The sequence below is a fragment of the Staurois parvus genome, unplaced genomic scaffold (assembly GCF_062004578.1).
Source record: "Staurois parvus isolate SC_StPar_1 unplaced genomic scaffold, SC_StPar_1.0 ptg000483l, whole genome shotgun sequence".
In the NCBI taxonomy this organism is placed as follows: Eukaryota; Metazoa; Chordata; class Amphibia; order Anura; family Ranidae; genus Staurois; species Staurois parvus.
This window is the reverse complement of record NW_028318279.1, coordinates 203,323-226,729: the sequence shown is the minus strand read 5'-3', so window position 1 is coordinate 226,729 and position 23,407 is coordinate 203,323. Positions and strand designations below refer to the sequence as shown.

General features: G+C 40.4%; 1 protein-coding gene across 1 annotated transcript in view; it reads right to left on the bottom strand.

Annotated features, from left to right (window-relative positions):
• The window catches only part of LOC149452307 (vomeronasal type-2 receptor 26-like), a 54,728-nt gene extending 33,761 nt beyond the window's left edge, over nucleotides 1-20,967 (bottom strand). Inside the window, exon 1 of the mRNA XM_089689526.1 lies at nucleotides 20,713-20,967. Coding sequence (XP_089545652.1) covers nucleotides 20,713-20,967 — 255 coding nt within the window. The remainder of the gene's footprint in view (nucleotides 1-20,712) is intronic.
• Between the last annotated feature and the right edge of the window lie 2,440 nt (nucleotides 20,968-23,407).

Sequence of the window (23,407 nt, the reverse complement as noted above, 5' to 3'; positions counted from 1 at the left end):
GTTATTACTGAAATAATAAACAATTGTGTGGAATGGAATATAGAAATGGACACAGATAGGGCTGTATCTATGGAAAGGAGATCCCATGGCAAACACTGAAATTGCACCCCTATCCAAACGTCTGACACCCAGAGATGGTTAGACCAGGGCTCAAAATTTCAAGTCCTGAGCTACTAGCCAGGCCTTAAGAGTTACTCGCCACCAACAAACACACACAAACGGAGACACCTGTTATCTGCTCACTGTAATTGGGATAATGAGGGAATAACACACACCTGGCCATGGAACAGCTGAGAAGCCAATTGTCCCATTACTTTTGGTCCCTTAACAAGTGGGAGGCACATATGCAAATTATTGTAATTCCTATACCGTTCACCTGATTTGGATGTAAATACCCTCAAATTAAAGCTGACAGTCTGCAGTTAAAGCACATCTTGTTTGTTTCATTTCAAATCCATTGTGGTGGTGTATAGAGCCAAAAATTTTAGAATTGTGTCAATGTCCCAATATTTATGGACCTGACTGTACGTATAGTTCCCTGTGTATCACCCATACCACATGTTTGCATGAATAAAATCATAAATAATCATAAATTTACATATACATAAAATCTTTTAAGACCATTATAAGACCATGTATAAAACACTAACAATAAAAAGCTCTATACCAAGCGGAGTTAAAAGTCACTTATAAAACAATTGAGGTCAAATTCTATATTTAATCCTCTAGGTGTCAGTGTTTGCATACAGAAAATCCACCTGGACTCCGCCTGATTTATTGCTCTAACCTTGTGGCAACCTCTCCAGTGTTTCCTGTAAAGTTCTATCCCCCAAAATCTCAATCCAGAGGGATCTTTCCCATGATGACTAGCAAAGTGTTTGGATACACTATGTTTGGGATTACCTATTCTAATGTTTTTAACATGTTCCCGTAATCTAACCCACAAAGCTCTTTTAGTACGCCCCACGTATTGCAGGCTGCAATGCATTTTGATGGTGAGACATCTGTCAAGCATGTCTTCACCTTGGATAAGTTCAAGATTTAAAAAAAAAAAACGCTTATGGGGGGTGCATGAAATCCTCTGAGCTTCATGGCCACGTGAGTACAGAGTTCCGCTCAGAGACCAGGGATTGCCTCTGACTCAGGAGCCCTAAAGCATCGCTGCCCAGCCTGCCAATTTTGAGCAACTTGTTTCACAAAGACATTTATGATGACTGGCTGCCTGCATGCCATTGGAAGAGATTATACTTTTTATAATTTATTTCAGGTACTTATATGTCAATATAGTACATTCACATCAGTCCCTAACCCTCAAGGGGCATATAATCCAAGGTCCCTAACTTACATTCATATACTAGGGCCAATTTAGACAGGACCCAATTAACCTATCAACATGTCTTTGGAGTGTGGGAGGATACTGGAGTACCACAAAGGAAACCCAAGCAGTCACAGGAAGAACATGCAAACTCCAGGCAGGTGGTGCTGTGGTTGGGATTCGAACCAATAACCCTAGTAGTGCCAGGTACAGGGGCAGACTGACCATTTGGAAACTCGGGCACTGCCTGAGGGCCCGGGGTCAGTAGGGGGCCCCATGAGATGCCCCTGGTACCTTTTTCATAGGCTTTTTTGAGTTTGGGCAAGGACACAGGGGCCCCATGATCCCCTATTGCCCGGGGGCCCCATGAGTTGTCAGTCCGCCCCTGGCCAGGTGGAAGTGCTAACCATTTAGCCACTGCGCTGCCCATTTTTATTTGCATAGACATAATTCATACTCCTGTATAGATCTCTTTGTGGTTGACAAGTGATTGGTGCATCAGATTTTCAGATCAGATATAACCTGGTCTGATCATGCAATGATCACTATCACCCTGGAGGAGAGGGGACTCACCAGTTCCAATTCTATTATTCAATATCCGAATAGCAGCGTGATGCTCGCTCAGCATATCTGGAATTTTTTTCCTGCAATGATACCTCAATATATTTCCCTCTACATTATGGAATGCCCATAGTGTATGTATGGGAGGCACCCTATTACAATTTGGTGCCAAAGCTAAAAAGCACTTTGAGACAAACACTTCCAAACCTCTGAATGACAAAGCGTCTCCAGATAATGGTGTGGCTGCCTCCTTAGCTAAACTCCATACGGATCTCAGAAGGTTGATGGACCAACAACACGATAAATGCCTGTGGTCCTAACAGGTCTGTTTTTACACTCATATTAATCCAATCAATCAGCTGAATAATTGTTTTCAGTAATGGCCATTTTCTAAGCTTAGAGTTAAGAGATTGACAAAAAAGGGAATGGGGGGCCAAGCACTGACCTGGGGGACATGTAAAAAACATCTTTTTTTTTTTTAATTATGGCTCAATAGAGAGAGACCATTTTAGAGCATCTCAAAGGGTGACATAAAAAAATACACAATTCTTTTAAATAACATTCTTGGGCGATGCTTCAAAGTTCACCTTAAAAAAAAATAATAATAATAAATGAACATTCTTTTGCAGGTAAAAAAAAAGTCCAATTAATATTTTTGTAGGAGCCTTGAAAGCATTGCAACAGTGATCAGCAGATCACTGATGCCATGCAGGGCTCCTGTAGACTGTCAGTGCAAGCTAAATGCACATATTTGGCCGCACCAAGGATCTCCAAATGTTGTCCAAAAGGCTTTTACTGCAGAAAGATCACATCATAAAGTAACAAGCAGAGGCGGACGGACAACTCATGGGGCCCCCAGGAAATAGGGGATCATGGGGCCCCTGCGTCCTTGCCTAAACTCAAAAAAGCCTATGAAAAAGGTACCAGGGGCATCTCATGGGGCCCCCTACTGAATCCGGGCCTTCTGGCAGTGCCCGAGTTTCCAAATGGTCAGTCCGCCCCTGGTAACAAGTGCAACATTTTGGAGCCACGCAGGACCTCTTAGACACTCTGATTACTCCAACCAGCAATGCCAGTTATTCTAAAAACATAGAGGATTATCCTGCCTTTTTGGATGTAGAGGCCTTCATCCACATGGTAAGGGCCACCCAAACTCATAGGATCCTACAGATTCCAATTATAAGAGCAGGATCAAAAAGACAAAGTCCTGGTTTGATATTTCCAGAAAAATTTCAGATTTCAAAAGTTTTTCTGCAACACAGGAAGAGAACCGCGTCTATATATAGTATGTTTGTTGAACCCTGTTTAGAAACTGACACTTCACCTAATAAATTTTTTCCCTTGATGGCTCCATGTCAGCACAGATGAGTGAATCCCTGCCCACACCCTGCATGATCAAGACCTGCAGTCTCAGAGTTCATTTTTCTTCCTCCTGCATGCAAGACAAGTGAGGGTTTATTTACTAAAGCTGGAGAGTCCAAAATCAGACTCCCTTCTGCATAGAAACCAATCAGCTTCTAACCTCAGCTTGTTCAATGAAGCTTTGGTAATGAAACCTTGAAGCTGATTGGTTTCTATGCAGAAGGGAGTCTGATTTTGGACTCTCCAGCTTTAGTAAATAAACCCCGTGGTGTCTTCCCTCCTAGCTGGTCAATGGGCTGGCTATCCATCTGGCAGCAATCCATATGCTGGACGTGGTCCCTGCTGTTAATGTGAGGTGTAGGGACCCCGCTGCTGGTCCTCGGGGGCATAGTTCCTGCTGCGGCTGTTAATAGGGCTATCAGCGTTTGCTTCTACTGATTGGAAAATATCTTTTTCCTCAATCAAAGCTATGAGAAATTTAATCCCATGAACCAACTTTTATTTTCAAACATTTATGGATGATAAGTACTGCTATTCCTTTATGACTGTGAGGTACAACATTTCTTAGCCTTTCTTTGATGACTCTTTAATATAACCTAGTCGTCTCTTTTTTCTAGACTCATATTCGACTGTTGTCACCGTATATTCAATGATGTTGTTATGCGCATGTATACCTTTAACGTTTCAATAAAACTTTATGGAATTAAAAAATAAAATAAAATGTGAAAAAAGAATGCAGATCACATCCCAGATGAGGAAAAGTTTGGACTGGTTACTGAGAGAATGGAACGTTACCACTCTTTACTCACAACACAGTATTGGTAGTCCAATCGGATGCCAGAAAAGGAGCTTTGGAAGCCCTATGCAAGGACATTTGGACCCAGGAGCATTGGCAGTTCAATGCTTCCAATATGGTTTCCAACACACTGGAAATGAGGGTAGCTTTCTAGGCCCTCCTGGCTTTCAGAATTCAGATTTAGGGTGCAGCTGTTCTTATAAAGCAAGACAACACAACAGTGGTGACCTATATCCACAGGCAAGAGGACACCCACAGTGCTTCTCTTATGAGGAAGGTTGCACCAATCATGGAATGGGCCCAATCCAACTTACAACTGCTAATAGCAGTGTATGTGCTCGGCCAGATGAATATCAAGGTGGACTACCTTTCCCGAGTGAACAGGGACAACAATGAATGGGCACTATTACTGCAAGTCTTTCAGGATTTGGTGGCATGGGCCTTTCTCCCAGAGGTGGACCTGCTTGCTTTCCCAGAAAACACCAAACTTTCAGTCAGCCACAAGTGATAGGGGTGGATACACAACAAATGCCTTTCCTCCGATCCCAGTAAGCCTCAATCTTCTACACCGAGTGCATCAGGAGAAGTTGACTGTACTGGCAGTAATTCTGGATTAGCCAAGCAGACCCTGGTATCTGCTGCACCTCTCACTGAGCACACCTTCTGCCAGTAACGCCGGACCTGCCGACGGAAAGACCCATCCAAATTTCGACTATGGAGAGACTCAAACTGATGGCTTGGGTCTTGAGAGGCAAAAGCTAATCAATATGACAAGCTTTGACATGGTCACAGATAACCTGATTAAGGCCAAGATGGACAGCACAAATAGAATATGGAAGTTTGCATGCAAGCACAATTTTTCACCAGTCTCTCGGAGAATGTGCCACGTGCTGGAGTTTCTTCAAATGGGTTTCTTCAAGCAGAATCCACCTAAATCCACCTAGATCTTTGATATTCTCAAAATGGGTCTTGCCCCTGTTATTAGATTTCCTTTTCCCTGACCCCTTTAGTCATCCTGCCTCGCTGTGGCATCTCTCTCTTAAGGCAATGTTTCTGGCAATCAGCCAGAAGGGTATCAGAGCTGGCAGACTTAGGGTTTAAAGAACCCTTCCTCTATTTCTTTCCAGATAGATTGGTGCTGATCCCGATGCTTGGATTCATACCCAAGGTGGCCTCAGATTCCTCATGATGCAAGAAATGACACTTTCTATGTTCCTCTCAGAAAATTCCCAGGAAGAAACAGGAAACGTACCAAGTATACAGATACAGATAATTCTATTGCAGGGTCCAGGGAGAGCAGATATAGTGAATGCAGGATCCGTGGAGAGCCGATATAATGAATGAAGGTCTGGGGAGACCAGATATAATGAATGCAGGGTCCAGAGAGAGCGGATATAGTGAATGCAGGGTCCGGGGAGAGCGGATATAGTGAATGCGGGGTCCGGGGAGACCGGATATAGTGAATGCAGGGTCCAGAGAGAGCGGATATTGTGAATGCATGGTCCGGGGAGACCCGATATAGTGAATACAGTGTCCGGGGAGAGCAGATATAGTGAATGCAGGGTCCGGGGAGAGCGGATATAGTGAATGAGGGGGCCCGGGAAGACCAGATATAGTGAATGCATGGTCCGGGGAGAGCGGATATAGTGAATACAGTGTCCGGGGAGAGCAGATATAGTGAATGCAGGGTCCGGGGAGAGCGGATATAGTGAATGAGGGGGCCCGGGAAGACCAGATATAGTGAATGCAGGGTCCGGGGAGAGAGGATATAGTGAATGCGGGGTCCGGGGAGCGGATATAGTGAATGTAGGATCCAGGAAGACCAGATATAGTGAATGCGGGGTCCGGGGAGAGCGGATATAGTGAATGCGGGGTCCGGGGAGAGCGGATATAGTGAATGCGGGGTCCGGGGAGCGGATATAGTGAATGTAGGATCCAGGAAGACCAGATATAGTGAATGCGGGGTCCGGGGAGAGCGGATATAGTGAATGCGGGGTCCGGGGAGAACGGATATAGTGAATGCGGGGTCCGGGGAGCGGATATAGTGAATGTAGGATCCAGGAAGACCAGATATAGTGAATGCGGGGTCCGGGGAGAGCGGATATAGTGAATGCGGGGTCCAGGAAGACCGGATATAGTGAATGAAGGGTCCGGGGTTTAGTAACACTTTAAGAAGCAGGAAATTGTGAGCAGTTTGATTGGCTGTGAATCTATTCTGAATAGAACTGATTCAAGTGGGGGCATGTAGGATATTGTAATTTTATTTAAAAATATATATATATATATATATATATATATATATATATATATAGATATATAGATATATCTATATATATCTCAGTTAGGGGAATCACCTTCCCTGGGAAAGAGGTAGTCCAGACGGCAGGTCTTTCTTAAAAATCTGACTTGTAGCCAGTTTTATTTAAAAGGTTGCATGGATCATAAACAAAACAGAACGGGAAATAAATCCTTGCCATCCAGGCACTAACCAACCAGAAGAGATTCCTATATCACGGGTGAAGGGCTTCTCCCAGTCACCAACAGAACAAAAAGGTGTGCAAACCTTTTCCTTTCTTTTTTTTTATAATTTAAATATTTATTCATTTTTCCATTTTTAATACATTTCATCAACACATTGTAGGTATATATATATATATAACGAAATATATTCTATAAAATTATATTATCCAACATTTCTACTTTATTTACTCTGTACAACATTTCCCTCCCAACACCGCCCCCCACCCCAAGTCCCCTCTGCCTATCCTACCTTTTCTCTGCATCTTCTTACATCAGCAAGTGAAGTTTTTCTGTTGTTATCTTTTATTCTTTCCTATACTTCCTGTATAATCTAGCTTTTTCCCAGTTCTCCCATTTCCCATAATAGGCCTCCAACCTATCTTCTTGGATATGACTCAACCTTTCCATCTTTTTGATCTGCTCAACTCTTTCAATCCAGTCCTCTTCCTTCGGTACCTCTGTTTGACGCCAGAACTTGGGTATCAGAGCTTTTGCAGCATTAATATAGTTCCATATCCCTGATTTTTTGTATTTATTTACAGTTATATCCATGTTATGCAAAATACATACTTCTGGGTCTAGTTCTATATCTATTTCTGTCAATTTTCCTATCAAGTGGATTACTGTTTTCCAGAATAACTGGATTTTAGGGCATCCCCACCATATATGGTATGTAGTGCCTACCTCTCCACATCCCCTCCAACACAGTGATGAACTCTCCCCACATATCTTATTTTCAACATTTGGTGTGATGTGCCATCTCGTCAAACACTTATAGTTCATCTCTACTTCTCTCATAGAGACGTTCTCGTGAATTAATCTATACATTCTCCTCTGCTTTTCCTCATCTATCACAACTCCCATATCCATTTCCCATTTTGTTATATATGTTGGCTTTGTGTATGTGTCTAATTCAGTGAGTATTTTGTAAACTTTAGTAATCCCGTGTTTCCCATCACCTTGTGTTCCCAATACCTTTTCGAACAGATTCCAATTTTCTTTTGTCCTTAAAGGCTTTGGCAAACTTCCGACAAAACACCTCAATTGAAAATACCGCAATTCATCTAGTTTAGTGAAGATCTCACCCTCTTTTTTCTTCAAATCACCAAATGATCCTATTTCATCTCCCACCAGAATATCTCTCAATTGCACCCTGTCTTTTTTAAACCACCTCCCACCTATTTCTTCTCTGCCTGGGGGGAAAAACTCTGTGTTTTTTAGTGGAATCAGTGTTGAATTAAAAGTCCATTTCATACTTTTGTGTAAATTATCCCAAACCTTTAGTACATTTAAAGTGTATGTATTTACATTGTCGTTTAAGCCTCTATACTGTGTTGGCACCCATATCATTCTTCCCAGGTCTATTCCACTGAGTTCATTCTCTATTCTCACCCAACTTTTTTTATAATTATATATCCAATCTATAGTTCTTGCCAATATTACCGCTTTGTAATATCTTTTAAAGTCTGGGAGCCCTAAACCCCCTCTTTCTTTCCTCCTACTCAACAGTTCGTATGACAGTCTTGGTTTTTTATTCCTCCATATGTATTTTGTTATCAGTTTCTTAGTTATTTTAAAAAAAATCTCTGGGAGTTTAATTGGGATCATTTGATATCTATATATGATTTTTGGTACTATTATCATTTTTACCAGATTAATACGGCCCATCCATGTCGGGGTTCCTCCCTCCAATCTTTTTAACTCGTCTCTAATCTCATTTATCAACGAAATATAGTTTAATTTATATAGATGTTTATATGAGGCTGTAAGCTTTACTCCTAGATATTTTATATCTCTGTCTTTCCATTTAAATGGGAATTCCTTTTGTATTTTTTCTTTTTCACTTTTTAAGATGTTTATATTTAGAATCTCCGTTTTTGTTGGGTTTATCTTTAAGTTTGATAGTTCTCCATATTCCTTTAATAATTTCATTAAGTTTGGAAGTGTTATCCTGGGATTTCCCACATAGAACAGCAAGTCGTCTGCGAAAGCAGCAACTTTATGTTCTGTGTCTCCTATCAGGATTCCCTTTACATCTCTATTCAGCCTTATTGTTGACAACAATGGTTCTAATGATATAACATACAACAGAGGGGACAATGGGCATCCCTGTCTTGTTCCATTTGACATCTCAATGGGTTCTGAACTCTCCCCATTTACCGCAATGACCATAGAAGGGTATCTGTACAACTTCCCTATCCACTCTCTCATCCTAGGCCCAATACCTAAGGCTTCCAGAGTATCTGTCATGAATCTCCAATTCACTCTATCGAACGCTTTTTCAGCATCTATAGAGAGTAACACCACCGGTTCTTTTCCCTTTTTGCTCTTTTGGATTAACATCAATGATCTTAACCCATTGTCTTTTCCCTCCCTCCCTGGGACAAAACCCACCTGATCCTCTTGTATCCATTCTGGCATTAGCTCTTTCAATCTATTTGCTAGGACTTTTGCATATATCTTGATATCGGTGTTCAATAATGAAATAGGTCTATAGCTCGAACACTGTGAGGGGTCTTTTCCCTCTTTTTGTATGAGCACTACTTGGGCTTGTAATGATTCTCTTCTTATTTCCATCTCTCCACCTAGAGCGTTCATATAATTTCTAAGTTTTGGTATTAAAATTTCACTAAATTTTTTATAATATCTGGCTGTATATCCGTCTGGCCCTGGGCTTTTCCCCGACACTGACCCCTTCAGAGCTAATTTTATTTCCTCCTGTGAGATATCTACATCTAGGGAGTTCAGTTGGTCCTCACTTAGTTTTAGTAACCCTGCCATTTCCAGATATTTCTTTCTTTTTTGATTCTTCTCACTTTGTATGTTTTCTACTCCTTCCAGGGGACTTATATTATACAGTTTCCTGTAATATTCTGTGAAGGCTTTGATGATATTTTTATTTGAATGCAACATGTTTCCTTTAGCATCTTTTATTTTTTCTATATAATTTCTATTTTTCTTTTTCCTCAGGGCTCTCATCAGATATTTTCCAGGTCTTTCTCCCCATCTATATCTCTCACTCAAAACTCTGTTATATACTTTTCTCCTCTCCTCTTCTATCACTTCTTTCAATTCTTCTTGCTTTTTTTTTAACTTCAGCTCTATTTCTTTTGTTATCCTGTTCTTATGTATTTGTTCTATTTTACTTATATCTTCTAAGAGGTCACTCATTTTCTCCCTTCTTTCTTTTTTCTTTCTTGCCCCAATTGCCATTAATATTCCTCTTATATATGCTTTGTGAGTTTCCCACACTGTGGCTGTTGATACCTCACCTGTCTCATTCTCCTTAAAAAAGCGTTCGATCTCCTGCCCTATTTTCTGAGCTATTTCCTTTTCCACTAAAAGTGTCTCATTCAATTTCCATCCCAGCCCTCCGATTTTCCTCCTCCCCCATTCCATTTTCATGATAACTGGGGCATGGTCTGATAAAGATATTGGCTCTATTTCTACTTGGATCAGATGGTCAAATGATTGATGTTCTATTAATATATAATCTAGTCTTGAATATCTCTTATGCATATTTGAAAAGAAAGTATAATCTCTATCTTGCATATGTGTAATTCTCCAGGAATCTACCAATTGACTTATGTGTAATTCTTTTTTCAATAATTTCAGGGCCCTATTTCCCTCTCTTTTTGTATGGGAGGTGGCGTCCCTTTGTGGATCCATACAAAAGTTAAAGTCCCCTGCCAGGATCAAACGTCCTTTTTTAAAGTCCATCAACTTCCTCAACACTTTTTTCAGATACGCCTCCGGTTTTTTATTAGGACAGTAGATGTTGGCCAGTGTACACTCAATCTCTTGTAACTTGCCCTTTAAAAACAAGAATCTCCCATCTGGGTCTGTCTTTCTATCTTCCAACTCAAACCTAATATTCTTTGCCATACCTATTGCTACCCCTTTTGCTCTTTTAACCGGGGAGTCTGCGTAGTACCATGTTGGGTGATTTCTAGACCTCAGCCTAACATTTGACTTTATCTCAAGATGTGTCTCCTGTAGAAATATCACTGAGGCAGCCCTATGGTGTAGTTCTTTAAATACTCTATATCTTTTCCCAGGGCAGTTCATCCCATTTACATTATATGTTATAAACTGAATCTCTTCCATCTTCCTTAATTTTCCTCTTTTTTCCTCCATCTATATTTTCCTTTTCTCTCCCCTTTTCTCATTTCCTCTTCTTCTCCCTTCTTCTCCTCTCCTCCTTCTCCCTTCTCACTTGCTTTTATAACTTCTTTTATCTTGCAGAAATAACATCCCCCCTCTCCCATTTCCCACCCTTCCAACCTCCCCGCTCCCCCCCTCCCCCCTCCCCTACCCCCTCTTTTTAGGCCCATCATTTGCCTACTAATCATTTATGGATTATAAGATCCACTTTTGATTTAATCCTTGGGCTAAGACTCCGTCCATGGGCGACTTCCCCTTGTCTAACCTCCCCATAACCTCCCAGGTCCCATCCAGATTTATCTCAGACACAATAAAACGAGGACGGTGGGGGGGAGGAGAAAAAAAAAAAAAAAAAAAAAAAAAAGGAAAAACCTATTTCTCCTCCTCCATCCCTCTCCCCCTCCCCCCTACCCCCCGCCTCCTCCCCCCCACAAGCTGCCAGTCTTCTTTTCTCTTCGTTCTATTTTCCCATTGTTCTTCTTCCCAGCCAGGGATTTCCATTCTTTGAATTTTTAAACTATCAAAAAAATTTTTCAAGTCTTCTGGAAACCTGAGGTATGCTGTAGTCCCGTTTTTCCATCCTATTAAGCATTCAGGGGTCCCCCATCTATATTGCACATTTTGTTCTTTCAATCTTTCCAATAGGGGTCTCAAAGATCTCCTTCTCCACAGAGTCTCTGGGGCCAGATCCGCATATATCTGTATGTCTCCTCCTTCATATTTAATTACTGATTTTCCTTTGGTCTTCTTCCAGATTTTTTCTTTATCCCGGAGCTCATAGAATTGTACTAATATATCTCTCGGCCTTTCTTTCCCCTGGACTCTTTGAATTTTTCCTTTTCTAAAAGTTCCTTCTATTTTAGTCCTATCCATTTCAGGGCTGTCTGTTATAGTATTAAGTATTTTACAAACCACCTCTTGCAGACTTTCTCCCTTTGAGTTCTCTGGGACCCCACGTATCAGGATATTTCTCTTCCTGTCTTTGTTTTCTTGTATCTCAACCTTATATAGCAGTTTTTCTTGGGCTTTCCCTATGTTAGTTATTTCTTTTTCTAGTTCAAGGATCGCCTGGGTCTGACTCTTAACCTTCTCCTCCGTTTCTTCAACTCTCTCCAACAGGTGTCCCAGATCGCTACGGATATTTACCATTTCTTGTTTTATTGTTTTCTCCAATTCTTTAAACATTTCTGCCATTTCTTTTTTGTTAGGTATTTGTAAGTCTTTTCCCATCTCTATATTGCCTGATATTTGTTGGTTGCTAGTATCTAGGCCTAATGATGCTCTGGGACTACTTTCCATACTAGAGTCTACTTCTCCTTTTTCAGTCCTGCTCTGGGATCTTTCTGGGGTTACATTTCCTTGGAAGGTATATTTTTTAATTGTACCAGTCTGGGACCCTTTAAGCCCACTTCCTTTCACGTTTTTATTTTTCATTTTCCTCCGTGGCTTATATTCTTCTTATACTCCTATAGGATTTTATATGTAAGGAGGGATAAAACAGTTCTTTCACCTTCAAATCTCCTCCCTGACACCCTGCTGATTTTTTTTTTTTTTTTTTCCTTCCTTTCTTTTCCCCAAGCTCCCCTTCCCTCGGGCCTCTTCCTCCTTTTATACAGTCTCTGGGGGCCCCCCTTTCCCTTACTCCATGCTTCTCTTTAGGGGTCCATTCAGAACTTCACATCGAGAAAATATAAAGTACAGTCATGGTCACTCACCCTCCTTATATATTTTCTTCTTTGTGAGTGCTCACTCGCCAATTCCTCCAAGATTCCGTTTGTGGGAGGGGGGGGGGCAACTCCCCAGACTCTCCTCGATCTCCTTGTCCTGGTTTAAAAAGATCTTCTCTGTTTGCTTTTAGCTAGGGGGGTTTCAAGGTGCCAGGGGGAGATTGAATCGGCCACCGGCAAACGGGTCGGCGCAGCTCTCTCACTGCAAAACGCCGGCCGGCCGGCCAGCTTTCCGAACTCCCAGTGATGCTTTGCGGCCGGTCACGTGTTCCTCCTTCGTCTCCCGGCATTCAGGGACTCTCTCTCTGCCGATCTCCAGCCGCTCCTCTCTCTCTTCACGCCCGCACCCAGCTCTTCTCAACAGGGGACCGTCGGGCCAGGGTAAGTCCTCCGCCACATAACTCAAAGCATGCCTGAGGGGATAGACCTGGAGGCTTGGGGAGGCCAGACAACGGAGCTCCGTCCACGAGCTCCTACATTGAGCTCTCCCACGCCGCCATGTTCAGGCCCCGCCTCCCAAATCAATGAGTGCTGTCTTGATCCAAACCTTTTCCTTTCTTGAACAAAGAAAAATCTTTCATTCACAGCTCCCTGGGGTACGGCTCCCTGAGTCCCAGGCCAAGAGCAACTTCTTGCTCCAGTCCTACTTTATTTATACCACCTGCTGGTGGTCATCAGTGGACCGCGAAATCTGGTTCGGAACCAACCCTGCCAAAGTGGCCTGGAAAACCCGGACTGGAGTTCACCTTAATCTTCTAGATATGAATGCATGCGAATAAATATATAACCTCCTCCACTTCAAACCCCTCAAAAAGTCATACTTTCTCCCTAGAAAGTGCAATAATCATATATTATAACCTTTTTGTGATGCAATAATAATACAATAAAACCTTAAAGTGTCATATATAATCACCAAAAACCCCCATAAATTGTCCAAAAAGAAAGAAAAATCCAACGAAAAGTCCAGTGTTCAAAAAAAGTCCCAGATTTCCAAACTTTATCATCCAATAGGAAGGATTGAATCCTATTCCATCCCGTGATAACCTCAAAGAAAAAATATAGATACTCTAGTGCATTATCCTTATATAAAAGAATATTCACTCCGTGCAAAAACACAACCTATAAAAATGTGCAAAAACTTTTTAGGTTGAATTAATAATTATATATAGTGCACATATAGACTACAAATTAAACTGTGAGCACTCCCTGAACACTGCAACACTGTGCAACCACCAACACCAATAGTATTACATACTATTACCCTCTGTATACAGTTGCAAGAAAAAGTATGTGAACCCCTTGGGATTACGTGGAGTTTTGCATGAATTGGGCATAAAATGTGCTCTGAACGTCATCTAAGTCACAACAATAGAAGAACACAGTCTGCTGAACATAATACTACACAAACATTAGACTTTGCCATGGTGTAATTGCACATAACATGTAAACATTCACAGTGCAGGGAGGAAAAAGTAAGTGAAGCCCTAGCTTAATGACTTCTCCCAGAGCTAATTGGAGCCAGGAGTGAGCCAACCTTGACTCCAATCAGTGTGATGATATTGGATGTGTTGCTGACAGCTGTCCTGCCCTTAAAAGACACACACCTGTTTTGGGTTTACTGGTTTCGAGAAGCACTGTCTGATGTGAACCATGCCTCGCAGAAAAGAGCTCTCAGAAGACCTACGATCAAGAATTGTTGACTTGCATGAAGCTGGAAAGGGTTACAAAAGTATCTCCAAAAGCCTTGATGTTCATGTGTCCACGGTAAGACAGACTGTCTACAAATGGAGAAAGTTTAGCATTGTTGCTACTCTCCCTAGGCGTGGTCGTCCTGTAAAAATGACTGCAAGAGCACAGCGCAGAATGCTGCATGAGGTAAAGAAGAATCCCAGAGTGTCAGCTAAAGACCTACAGAAATCTCTGGCACATGCTAACATTTTTGTTGACACATCTACAATAAGGAAAACATTAAACAAGAATGGAGTACATTAGAGGACACCACGGAGGAAGCCATTGCTGTCCAAAAAGAATTTTGCAGCACGTTTGAAGTTTGCAAAAGAGCACCTGGATGTTCCACAGCACTAGTGGCAAAATATACTGTGGACAGATGAAACCAAGATTGAGTTGTTTGGGAAGAACACACAACACTATGTGTGGAGAAAAAAAGACACAGCACACCAACATCAAAACCTCATCCCCACTGTAAAACATGGCAGAGGGAGCATCATGGTTTGGGGCTGCTTTGCTGCCTCAGGGCCTGGACGGATTGTTGTCATTGATGGGAAAATGAATTCCAGAGTTTATCAAGACATTTTGCAGGAAAACATACGACCATCTGTCCGCCAACTGAAGCTCCGCAGAGGATGGGTGATGCAACAGGACAATGACCCAAAGCATACAAGTAATTCAACAAAACAATGGCTGCAACAGCACAGAATACGCCTTCTGGAGTGGCCCAGTCAGAGTCCTGACCTCAACCCGATTGAAATGCTGTGGCATGACCTTAAGAGAGCGATTCACACCAGACATCCCAAGAATATTGCTACACTGAAACAGTTTTGTGAAGAGGAGTGGTCCAAAATTACTCCAGATCATTGTGCAGGTCTGATCTGCAACTACAGGAAACGTTTGGTTGAGGTTATTGCTGCCAAAGGAGGGTCAACCACTTATTAAGTCCAAAGGTTCACATACTTTTTCCTCCCTGCACTGTGAATGTTTACATGTTATGTGCAATTAAACCATGGCAACATCTAATGTTTGTGTGGTATTATGTTCAGCAGACTGTGTTCTTCTATTGTTGTGACTTAGATGACATTCAGAGCACATTTTATGCCCAATTCATGCAAAACTCCACGTAATCCCAAGGGGTTCACATACTTTTTCTTGCAACTGTATATATAATCAGCTCATCAGCATTAAATCAGAGATCTTCCATTTCCTCTTCAAAGATATTTTTCAAGGTCCTCAAAAGACAAGAAGGGTCTCAAGACTCATATTCAAAGTATAGGGAAAATTTTAATAGCCACTTACATTTAAAATTCCAAATTTCCAGCTCCAAACATGGCTCCTATGCAAGTTCTAACAAACAAATGCAGTAAGCCATGTGTGAACAACCAACAAAATGGCCGCGGCGACACTTCCGGTCTGCGTACGTGCGTCTTGACGTCACAATACTAACGCGTTTTGTCACTTCCGGACTTCGTCTGAAGGGATACGGACGTCCCACTTCTCACTCCTTTTAGATCAATGCCTCTCAATAGTCTGAGGCTACCGCCGCCATTTTAGAAGAGGGAAAAACAGGCAATACCAATTCCTCTGTCATTCTTATAGGTACACAAGACCTAACGCATATCGGTCTTATCAAAATACCATACCCAAAGTATAACAGGGGACTGCAGGTTACTTATACATATAACAAATCACAATTACAATATACAAATATTACTCCACTAATTCTTGCCTCAATATTAACAAAGATAATTTGATAAAATATTGCACCACATACCTAGACTATCTTACATATAATCATCACCATAATTCTAAAACCATTTTAATAAATACAGATAAAATAATGATAATTATATTAATATTAATAATAGCCCCTTAAAATTTCATTTCTATCATTATATCTTGGACTCTCATTAAAATCTTAATACTATACTCCCTCTAGTGGTCACTCTCATGAACTATCCGACCTTACAAATAAAAGCATATTTTATTATTATTTAATAGCTCATACCATTTAAAATATCAAGGTCAAAAATCTTTTTCACCTCAAATCATATAGTTCAATTCCCTTTACTACAACTACAATAAGACTGCAAATAAATGCAACTATAAAAATAAATAATTATATTAAATATAAATATATATATATATTATATATCATATTACATTATATTCTATTGCTCTCCTTAACTACCATCCTAAAATCCTAAAAGAATCCTATTAACAGCTCCCAACTAATATACTTAACTTTTCACTATTAAAAATCTGAAATAAAACAATTTAAGTCAAGTTCTATATTTAGACCCCTCGGTTTTAGTGTATTCATCCTAAATATCCAAAAAGTTTCATTTTGAGACAATTTTTGAATTTTATTCCCCCCCCTCCAATGTCCTATTACAGGGAAGAATTATTTTTGGTATGATGGTGGATATTATGAGCAAAGGAAAGGTGTCGCGATGGGCGCGAAATTTGCTCCCAGTCTGGCCAACATTTTTTTCGCTAAATGGGAGGATAAGGAAATCTATGGCAAAAACTGGAAAGGGCTAAAAACATGGAAAAGATACATTGATGATATTCTGGTAGTTTGGGAGGGTACGGAGGAGAGTCTGCAGCAATTTCTAGACTATATTGGGAAAAATAGTTATGAACTAATTTTTACCCATAATGTCACTAAGGAATTGGTCAATTTTTTTAGATTTAACTATTTTTAAGTTGAATAATAAATTATATTTTAAAACTTTTTTTAAGGATACAGACAGAAACGGGTACATTCCTACAAGTAGTTGTCACCATCCCCGGTGGATACAGGGCATACCAAAGGGACAATTTACTAGAATTTTCAGGAATTGTTCCAGATTGGAGGACTATATTTTGCAATCAGAAGTTATTATGAATAGGTTTATTGCTAAGGGATATGATCCAATTAAATTGGAAAAAATTAGATTTAAAATAAGTCAGAATTACTTAGGGGATGGGAAAATTAAGAATAAATTAAAAATTAAAGAAAAGAAGAATGGAATTGAGTACGCGTTTATTTCAGGTTTTAATTGTCAATATAAAGAAATTGAAAATATATTTATGAGACATTGGCCAATTTTAAAAAAAGATAATATTTTAAGTTCGGTGCTACCAGCCAAACCGTCCTTTATTTATAGAAAGGCGAATAATTTAAGGAGTACATTAGTGAAAGGCGTGATTTCTCCACCAAAAGATAACATTTTTGAGATGTTCAATTTTAAAGGTTTTTTTCCATGCAAAAAGTGTAGGATGTGTAGAGCTACTGGGATAAAAGATAGGGTGATTTCATCCTTTAGATCCCATTCAACCGGAGAAGAATTTTCCATTAAGCGGTTTATTACATGTAACGCACGTTATGTAACGTATATGTTGCAATGTCCATGCCGCTTCCAATATATAGGTAGAACGAAAAGAAATTTATCTGTTAGATTGGAAGAACATGTGAGGAATATCATTAAGGGCAAAAAAGACCATAGTGTCTCGAGACATTTTAAAGAATTTCACAACTCATATCCAAGTGTTTTAAAATTTTGTGGGATTGATACTGTAATAGGACATTGGAGGGGTGGGAATAAAATTCAAAAATTGTCTCAAAATGAAACTTTTTGGATATTTAGGATGAATACACTAAAACCGAGGGGTCTAAATATAGAACTTGACTTAAATTGTTTTATTTCAGATTTTTAATAGTGAAAAGTTAAGTATATTAGTTGGGAGCTGTTAATAGGATTCTTTTAGGATTTTAGGATGGTAGTTAAGGAGAGCAATAGAATATAATGTAATATGATATATAATATATATATATATTTATATTTAATATAATTATTTATTTTTATAGTTGCATTTATTTGCAGTCTTATTGTAGTTGTAGTAAAGGGAATTGAACTATATGATTTGAGGTGAAAAAGATTTTTGACCTTGATATTTTAAATGGTATGAGCTATTAAATAATAATAAAATATGCTTTTATTTGTAAGGTCGGATAGTTCATGAGAGTGACCACTAGAGGGAGTATAGTATTAAGATTTTAATGAGAGTCCAAGATATAATGATAGAAATGAAATTTTAAGGGGCTATTATTAATATTAATATAATTATCATTATTTTATCTGTATTTATTAAAATGGTTTTAGAATTATGGTGATGATTATATGTAAGATAGTCTAGGTATGTGGTGCAATATTTTATCAAATTATCTTTGTTAATATTGAGGCAAGAATTAGTGGAGTAATATTTGTATATTGTAATTGTGATTTGTTATATGTATAAGTAACCTGCAGTCCCCTGTTATACTTTGGGTATGGTATTTTGATAAGACCGATATGCGTTAGGTCTTGTGTACCTATAAGAATGACAGAGGAATTGGTATTGCCTGTTTTTCCCTCTTCTAAAATGGCGGCGGTAGCCTCAGACTATTGAGAGGCATTGATCTAAAAGGAGTGAGAAGTGGGACGTCCGTATCCCTTCAGACGAAGTCCGGAAGTGACGAAACGCGTTAGAGGTGTGACGTCAAGACGCACGTACGCAGACCGGAAGTGTCGCCGCGGCCATTTTGTTGGTTGTTCACACATGGCTTACTGCATTTGTTTGTTAGAACTTGCATAGGAGCCATGTTTGGAGCTGGAAATTTGGAATTGTAAATGTAAGTGGCTATTAAAATTTTCCCTATACTTTGAATATGAGTCTTGAGACCCTTCTTGTCTTTTGAGGACCTTGAAAAATATCTTTGAAGAGGAAATGGAAGATCTCTGATTTAATGCTGATGAGCTGATTTTATATATACAGAGGGTAATAGTATGTAATACTATTGGTGTTGGTGGTTGCACAGTGTTGCAGTGTTCACGGAGTGCTCACAGTTTAATTTGTAGTCTATATGTGCACTATATATAATTATTAATTCAACCTAAAAAGTTTTTGCACATTTTTATAGGTTGTGTTTTTGCACGGAGTGAATATTCTTTTATATAAGGATAATGCACTAGAGTATCTATATTTTTTCTTTGAGGTTATCACGGGATGGAATAGGATTCAATCCTTCCTATTGGATGATAAAGTTTGGAAATCTGGGACTTTTTTTGAACACTGGACTTTTCGTTGGATTTTTCTTTCTTTTTGGACAATTTATGGGGGTTTTTGGTGATTATATATGACACTTTAAGGTTTTATTGTATTATTATTGCATCACAAAAAGGTTATAATATATGAACGCATGCGAGGTTGCACATCAACCACCTCACCTTTCATAATGTCACAATATATATGGTGTATATTAATGTTATTGACCAGGCCAGCATCTGACTGAGGTAGTTTTATACAACAAAAGCATAGCCAACAACTCTATGTTAATGCTATGTTCATTTTATGTAACATCACCTTGGCACTTGGGGCCAACTTGTTACATTTCAAAGGAAGGCATTTGCAAACTTCCAAGTGTGGTATAATGCAATTTGCTCAGTCAGACTTGAAAGGACGTGGCCAGCATCGAACATCTAATAACATGGAAAGGGGTATTAAGTATGGTAAATAGCATTCTTCAAGGGATAACTTGTGTATCTAATTAATGGTAAAAGAATGCAGTTTAGGAAATATCTGGACAACTTTGGTTAGAATTTATGACTGCAGCTGTCAAAGGCCAAAAGGCATTACCTGTCACCCAGAAGATCAAAGGGACTACTAAAAGTGGCCAATCAGAGTGCTTGTCATTTTACTGAATGGGGAAGATGTGTATATTAGGGAAGGTCCTTTTTGGCTATATGATGACAGGAGAAAGTGGGTCCTCTGAAGGTGTCTGATAATTGCATGAATACTCTAAGTACTCTTTCATCTGCCTTGTCTGTACTTGTCTTATAGATTGTTGCTGAGCCCATTAAATCTCTCTCTGGAAAAGAACCGTCAAACTTGTTGCTGCGGGAAAATACGTTTAGAAATACACTCGTCATCCTTGTGGTATAAGACAACAATGCAGTCCAAGAATGTTGAGATTCCGTACTGGAAGTAATGGCTTCACTCGGCGAGTTTTAATTGTAAAGGAAGCTTCTGACTACTCTAATAAATGAAATGATTTCCAATCAGATCCGGCACTCACAATACAGTAATGTCGGCAGATGTCCAGGCTACTCGAAGGAGAACTAAACAAGAAGCGTCACTTGTTTTCCTGAACCTCCTGACTGCAGAGCCTACAATATGAGCACTCGATCCCAAACACCAGAAGAGAACTCCAAGAACCAACAAAGGGGCATGGTGGGATTAAGCCATCTGGAGTGCTCTCTTATTCTGGTTAGTAATATGGTGGGATCCAGTGGGATCCAGTGTGTGGAAAATTATCTCTGGATAATTTCTTCAGGTTACAAAGTTCTGGGTAACCTAAATAGTATAAATATGTTTCTGTTCATTTTCATCTGCATCCTTTTCAGGTTAGTAAAGCTACAAATATTCCACTCAGACTGTACTAAGTCATCTATTGAACATACTATGTCCCATGTACCATGTTACATACATGAAATAAATAAAGGATAACTTACCTGTGTAAACCGATACAGACTAAGTAACTGAGCCAACGCATGACTTGAATGGAAACTACTGTCACCAATAAATCCGGCCACTTCTCCACGTCCCTTACAGTAATAGTTGGGAGCTTCCTTCTCTCCAGACAATATCTTCATGGCATATCCCAAAGATTTCTTTGGATCATTACAAGTATTAAATATATGATAGCCCAGGGTGACATTGGGCAGAAGATCGGGGTTCATGTTGATCTCTTTGACAGCAAAGATCATCGTCAAGATGCTTTTGTACTCTTCAATGTCAACACTGAAGGATATGAAGAGGTTTAAAATGACCCAAAATGATTAGTTCTAAGATTACAGTTTGGACGCAGTCAGGGGCAGACTGACAACTCATGGGGCCCCTGGGCAATAAGAGATCATGGGGCCCCTGTGTCCTTGCCCAAACTCAGAAAAGCCTATGAAAAAGGTACCAGGGGCATCTCATGGGGCCCCCTACTGACCCCGGGCCCTCGGGCAGTGCCCGAGTTTCCAAATGGTCAGTCCGCCCCTGGGCGCAGTTCATAGTTCCATCAGAACTAACACAAATTTCTTTCAGCAAGAACAATAATAATTTAAATTTAAAAGGTATGGCAGAAAACATGTAATACAAACAGTAAAATACTAATGGTATTAATTAAACATGACAGTGTTGCCTAATTTAGACAATTATACACACTCACCGGCCACTTTATTAGGTCCACCTTGCTACTGCTGGGTTGGCCCCCCTTTTACCTTCAAAACGGCCTTCATTCTTCGTTGCATAGATTCAACAAGGTATTGGAAACCTTCTGCAGAGATTTTGGTCTATATTGACAGGATAACATCACACAGTTGCTGCAGATTTGTCGGCTGCACATCCATGAACCTTTGATAAAAGGCAGGATGGATCCACCACACCATGACACCGCCACCACCAGCCTGAACCGTTGATACAAGGCAGGATGGATCCCCCACACCATGACACCACCACCAGCCTGAACCATTGATACAAGGCAGCATGGATCCACCACACCATGACACCACCACCACCACCCTGAACTATTGATACAAGGCAGGATGGATCCCCCACACCATGACACCACCACCACCAGCCTGAACCGTTGATACAAGGCAGGATGGATCCACCACACCATGACACCACCAGCCTGAACCGTTGATACAAGGCAGGATGGATCCACCACACCATGACACCACCACCACCAGCCTGAACCATTGATACAAGGCAGGATGGATCCACCACACCATGACACCACCACCACCAGCCTGAACTGTTGATACAAGGCAGGATGGATCCACCACACCACCACCACCAGCCTGAATCGTTGATACAAGGCAGGATGAATCCATGCTTTCATGTTGTTTACGCCAACTTCTGACCCTACCATCTGATTGTTGCTGCTGAAATCCAGTCTCATTAGACTAGGAAACATTTTTCCAATCTTTTATTGTCCAATTATGATTAGCCTGTGTGAATTGTAGCCTCTGTTTCCTGTTCTTAGCTGACAGGAGTGGCACCCGGTGTGCTGCTGTAGCTCATCTGCTTCAAGGTTAAATATGTTGTGTGTTCAGAGATGGTATTCTGCATACCTTGTTTGTACTGAGTGGTTATATGAGTCATTTTTGCCTTTCTATCACCTAGAACCAGTCTGCTCATTCTCCTCTGACCTCTGACCTCAACAACACATTTTCCTCTACACAACTGCCACTCATTGGATATTTTCTCTCTTTTGGACCATTCTCTGTAAACTCTAGATATGGTTGTGCGTGAAAATCCCAGTAGATCAAGAGTTTTTGAAATACTCAAACAAGCCCGTCTGGCACCAACAACCATGCCACGTTCAAAGTCACTTAAATTCCCTTTCTTCCCCATTGTGATGCTCAGTTTGAACTTCGGCAAGTCATATTCACCACATCTAGATACCTAAATGCTTTGAGTTGGCTGGTTAGCAATTTGTGTTACCAAGCAGTTGAACAGATGGACCCCAAAAAAATTGGCTTTTGAGTGTAAAATTTTACCTTTATTCTAAATTGTCTTCTTGGAAAGCTAGCCAGCATCTCCTGTTGTACCACCCCAGACTCTAGATCAGCAATGGGCAAACTACAGGCCCGCGGGCCGTATATGGCCCGGCGGACCTTTTAATCCGGCCCGCAGAGCGTGATACTGTCAGGATGGCTGTCAGGATGTGTGTAGGCGGGGCAGCGTGACGAACGTGAGGGGAGCTAGGCTCCTCTTACAGTCCGCCCTGAAGACCTGAACGGCGCGGGAACACGGCGAGAGGAACGCACGGAGCAAAGGTAAGTAAATTGACACAGGGGGGACTTGGCTTACTACTTGGGAGGGAATAGTACTATGGGGGATGAAATACTATATGAGGGATGAATTAATATGGGGGATGAATTACTATGGGGGATGAATTAATATGGGGGATGAATTACTATATGGGGGATTAATTACTATGGGGGATGAATTACTATGGGGGATGAATTACTATGGGGGATGAATTACTATATGGGGGATTAATTACTATGGGGGATGAATTACTATGGGGGATGAATTACTATGGGGGATGAATTACTATATGGGGGATGAATTACTATGGGGGATGAATTACTATGGGGGATGAATTACTATATGGGGGATTACTTACTATGCTTACTATGGGGAAATATT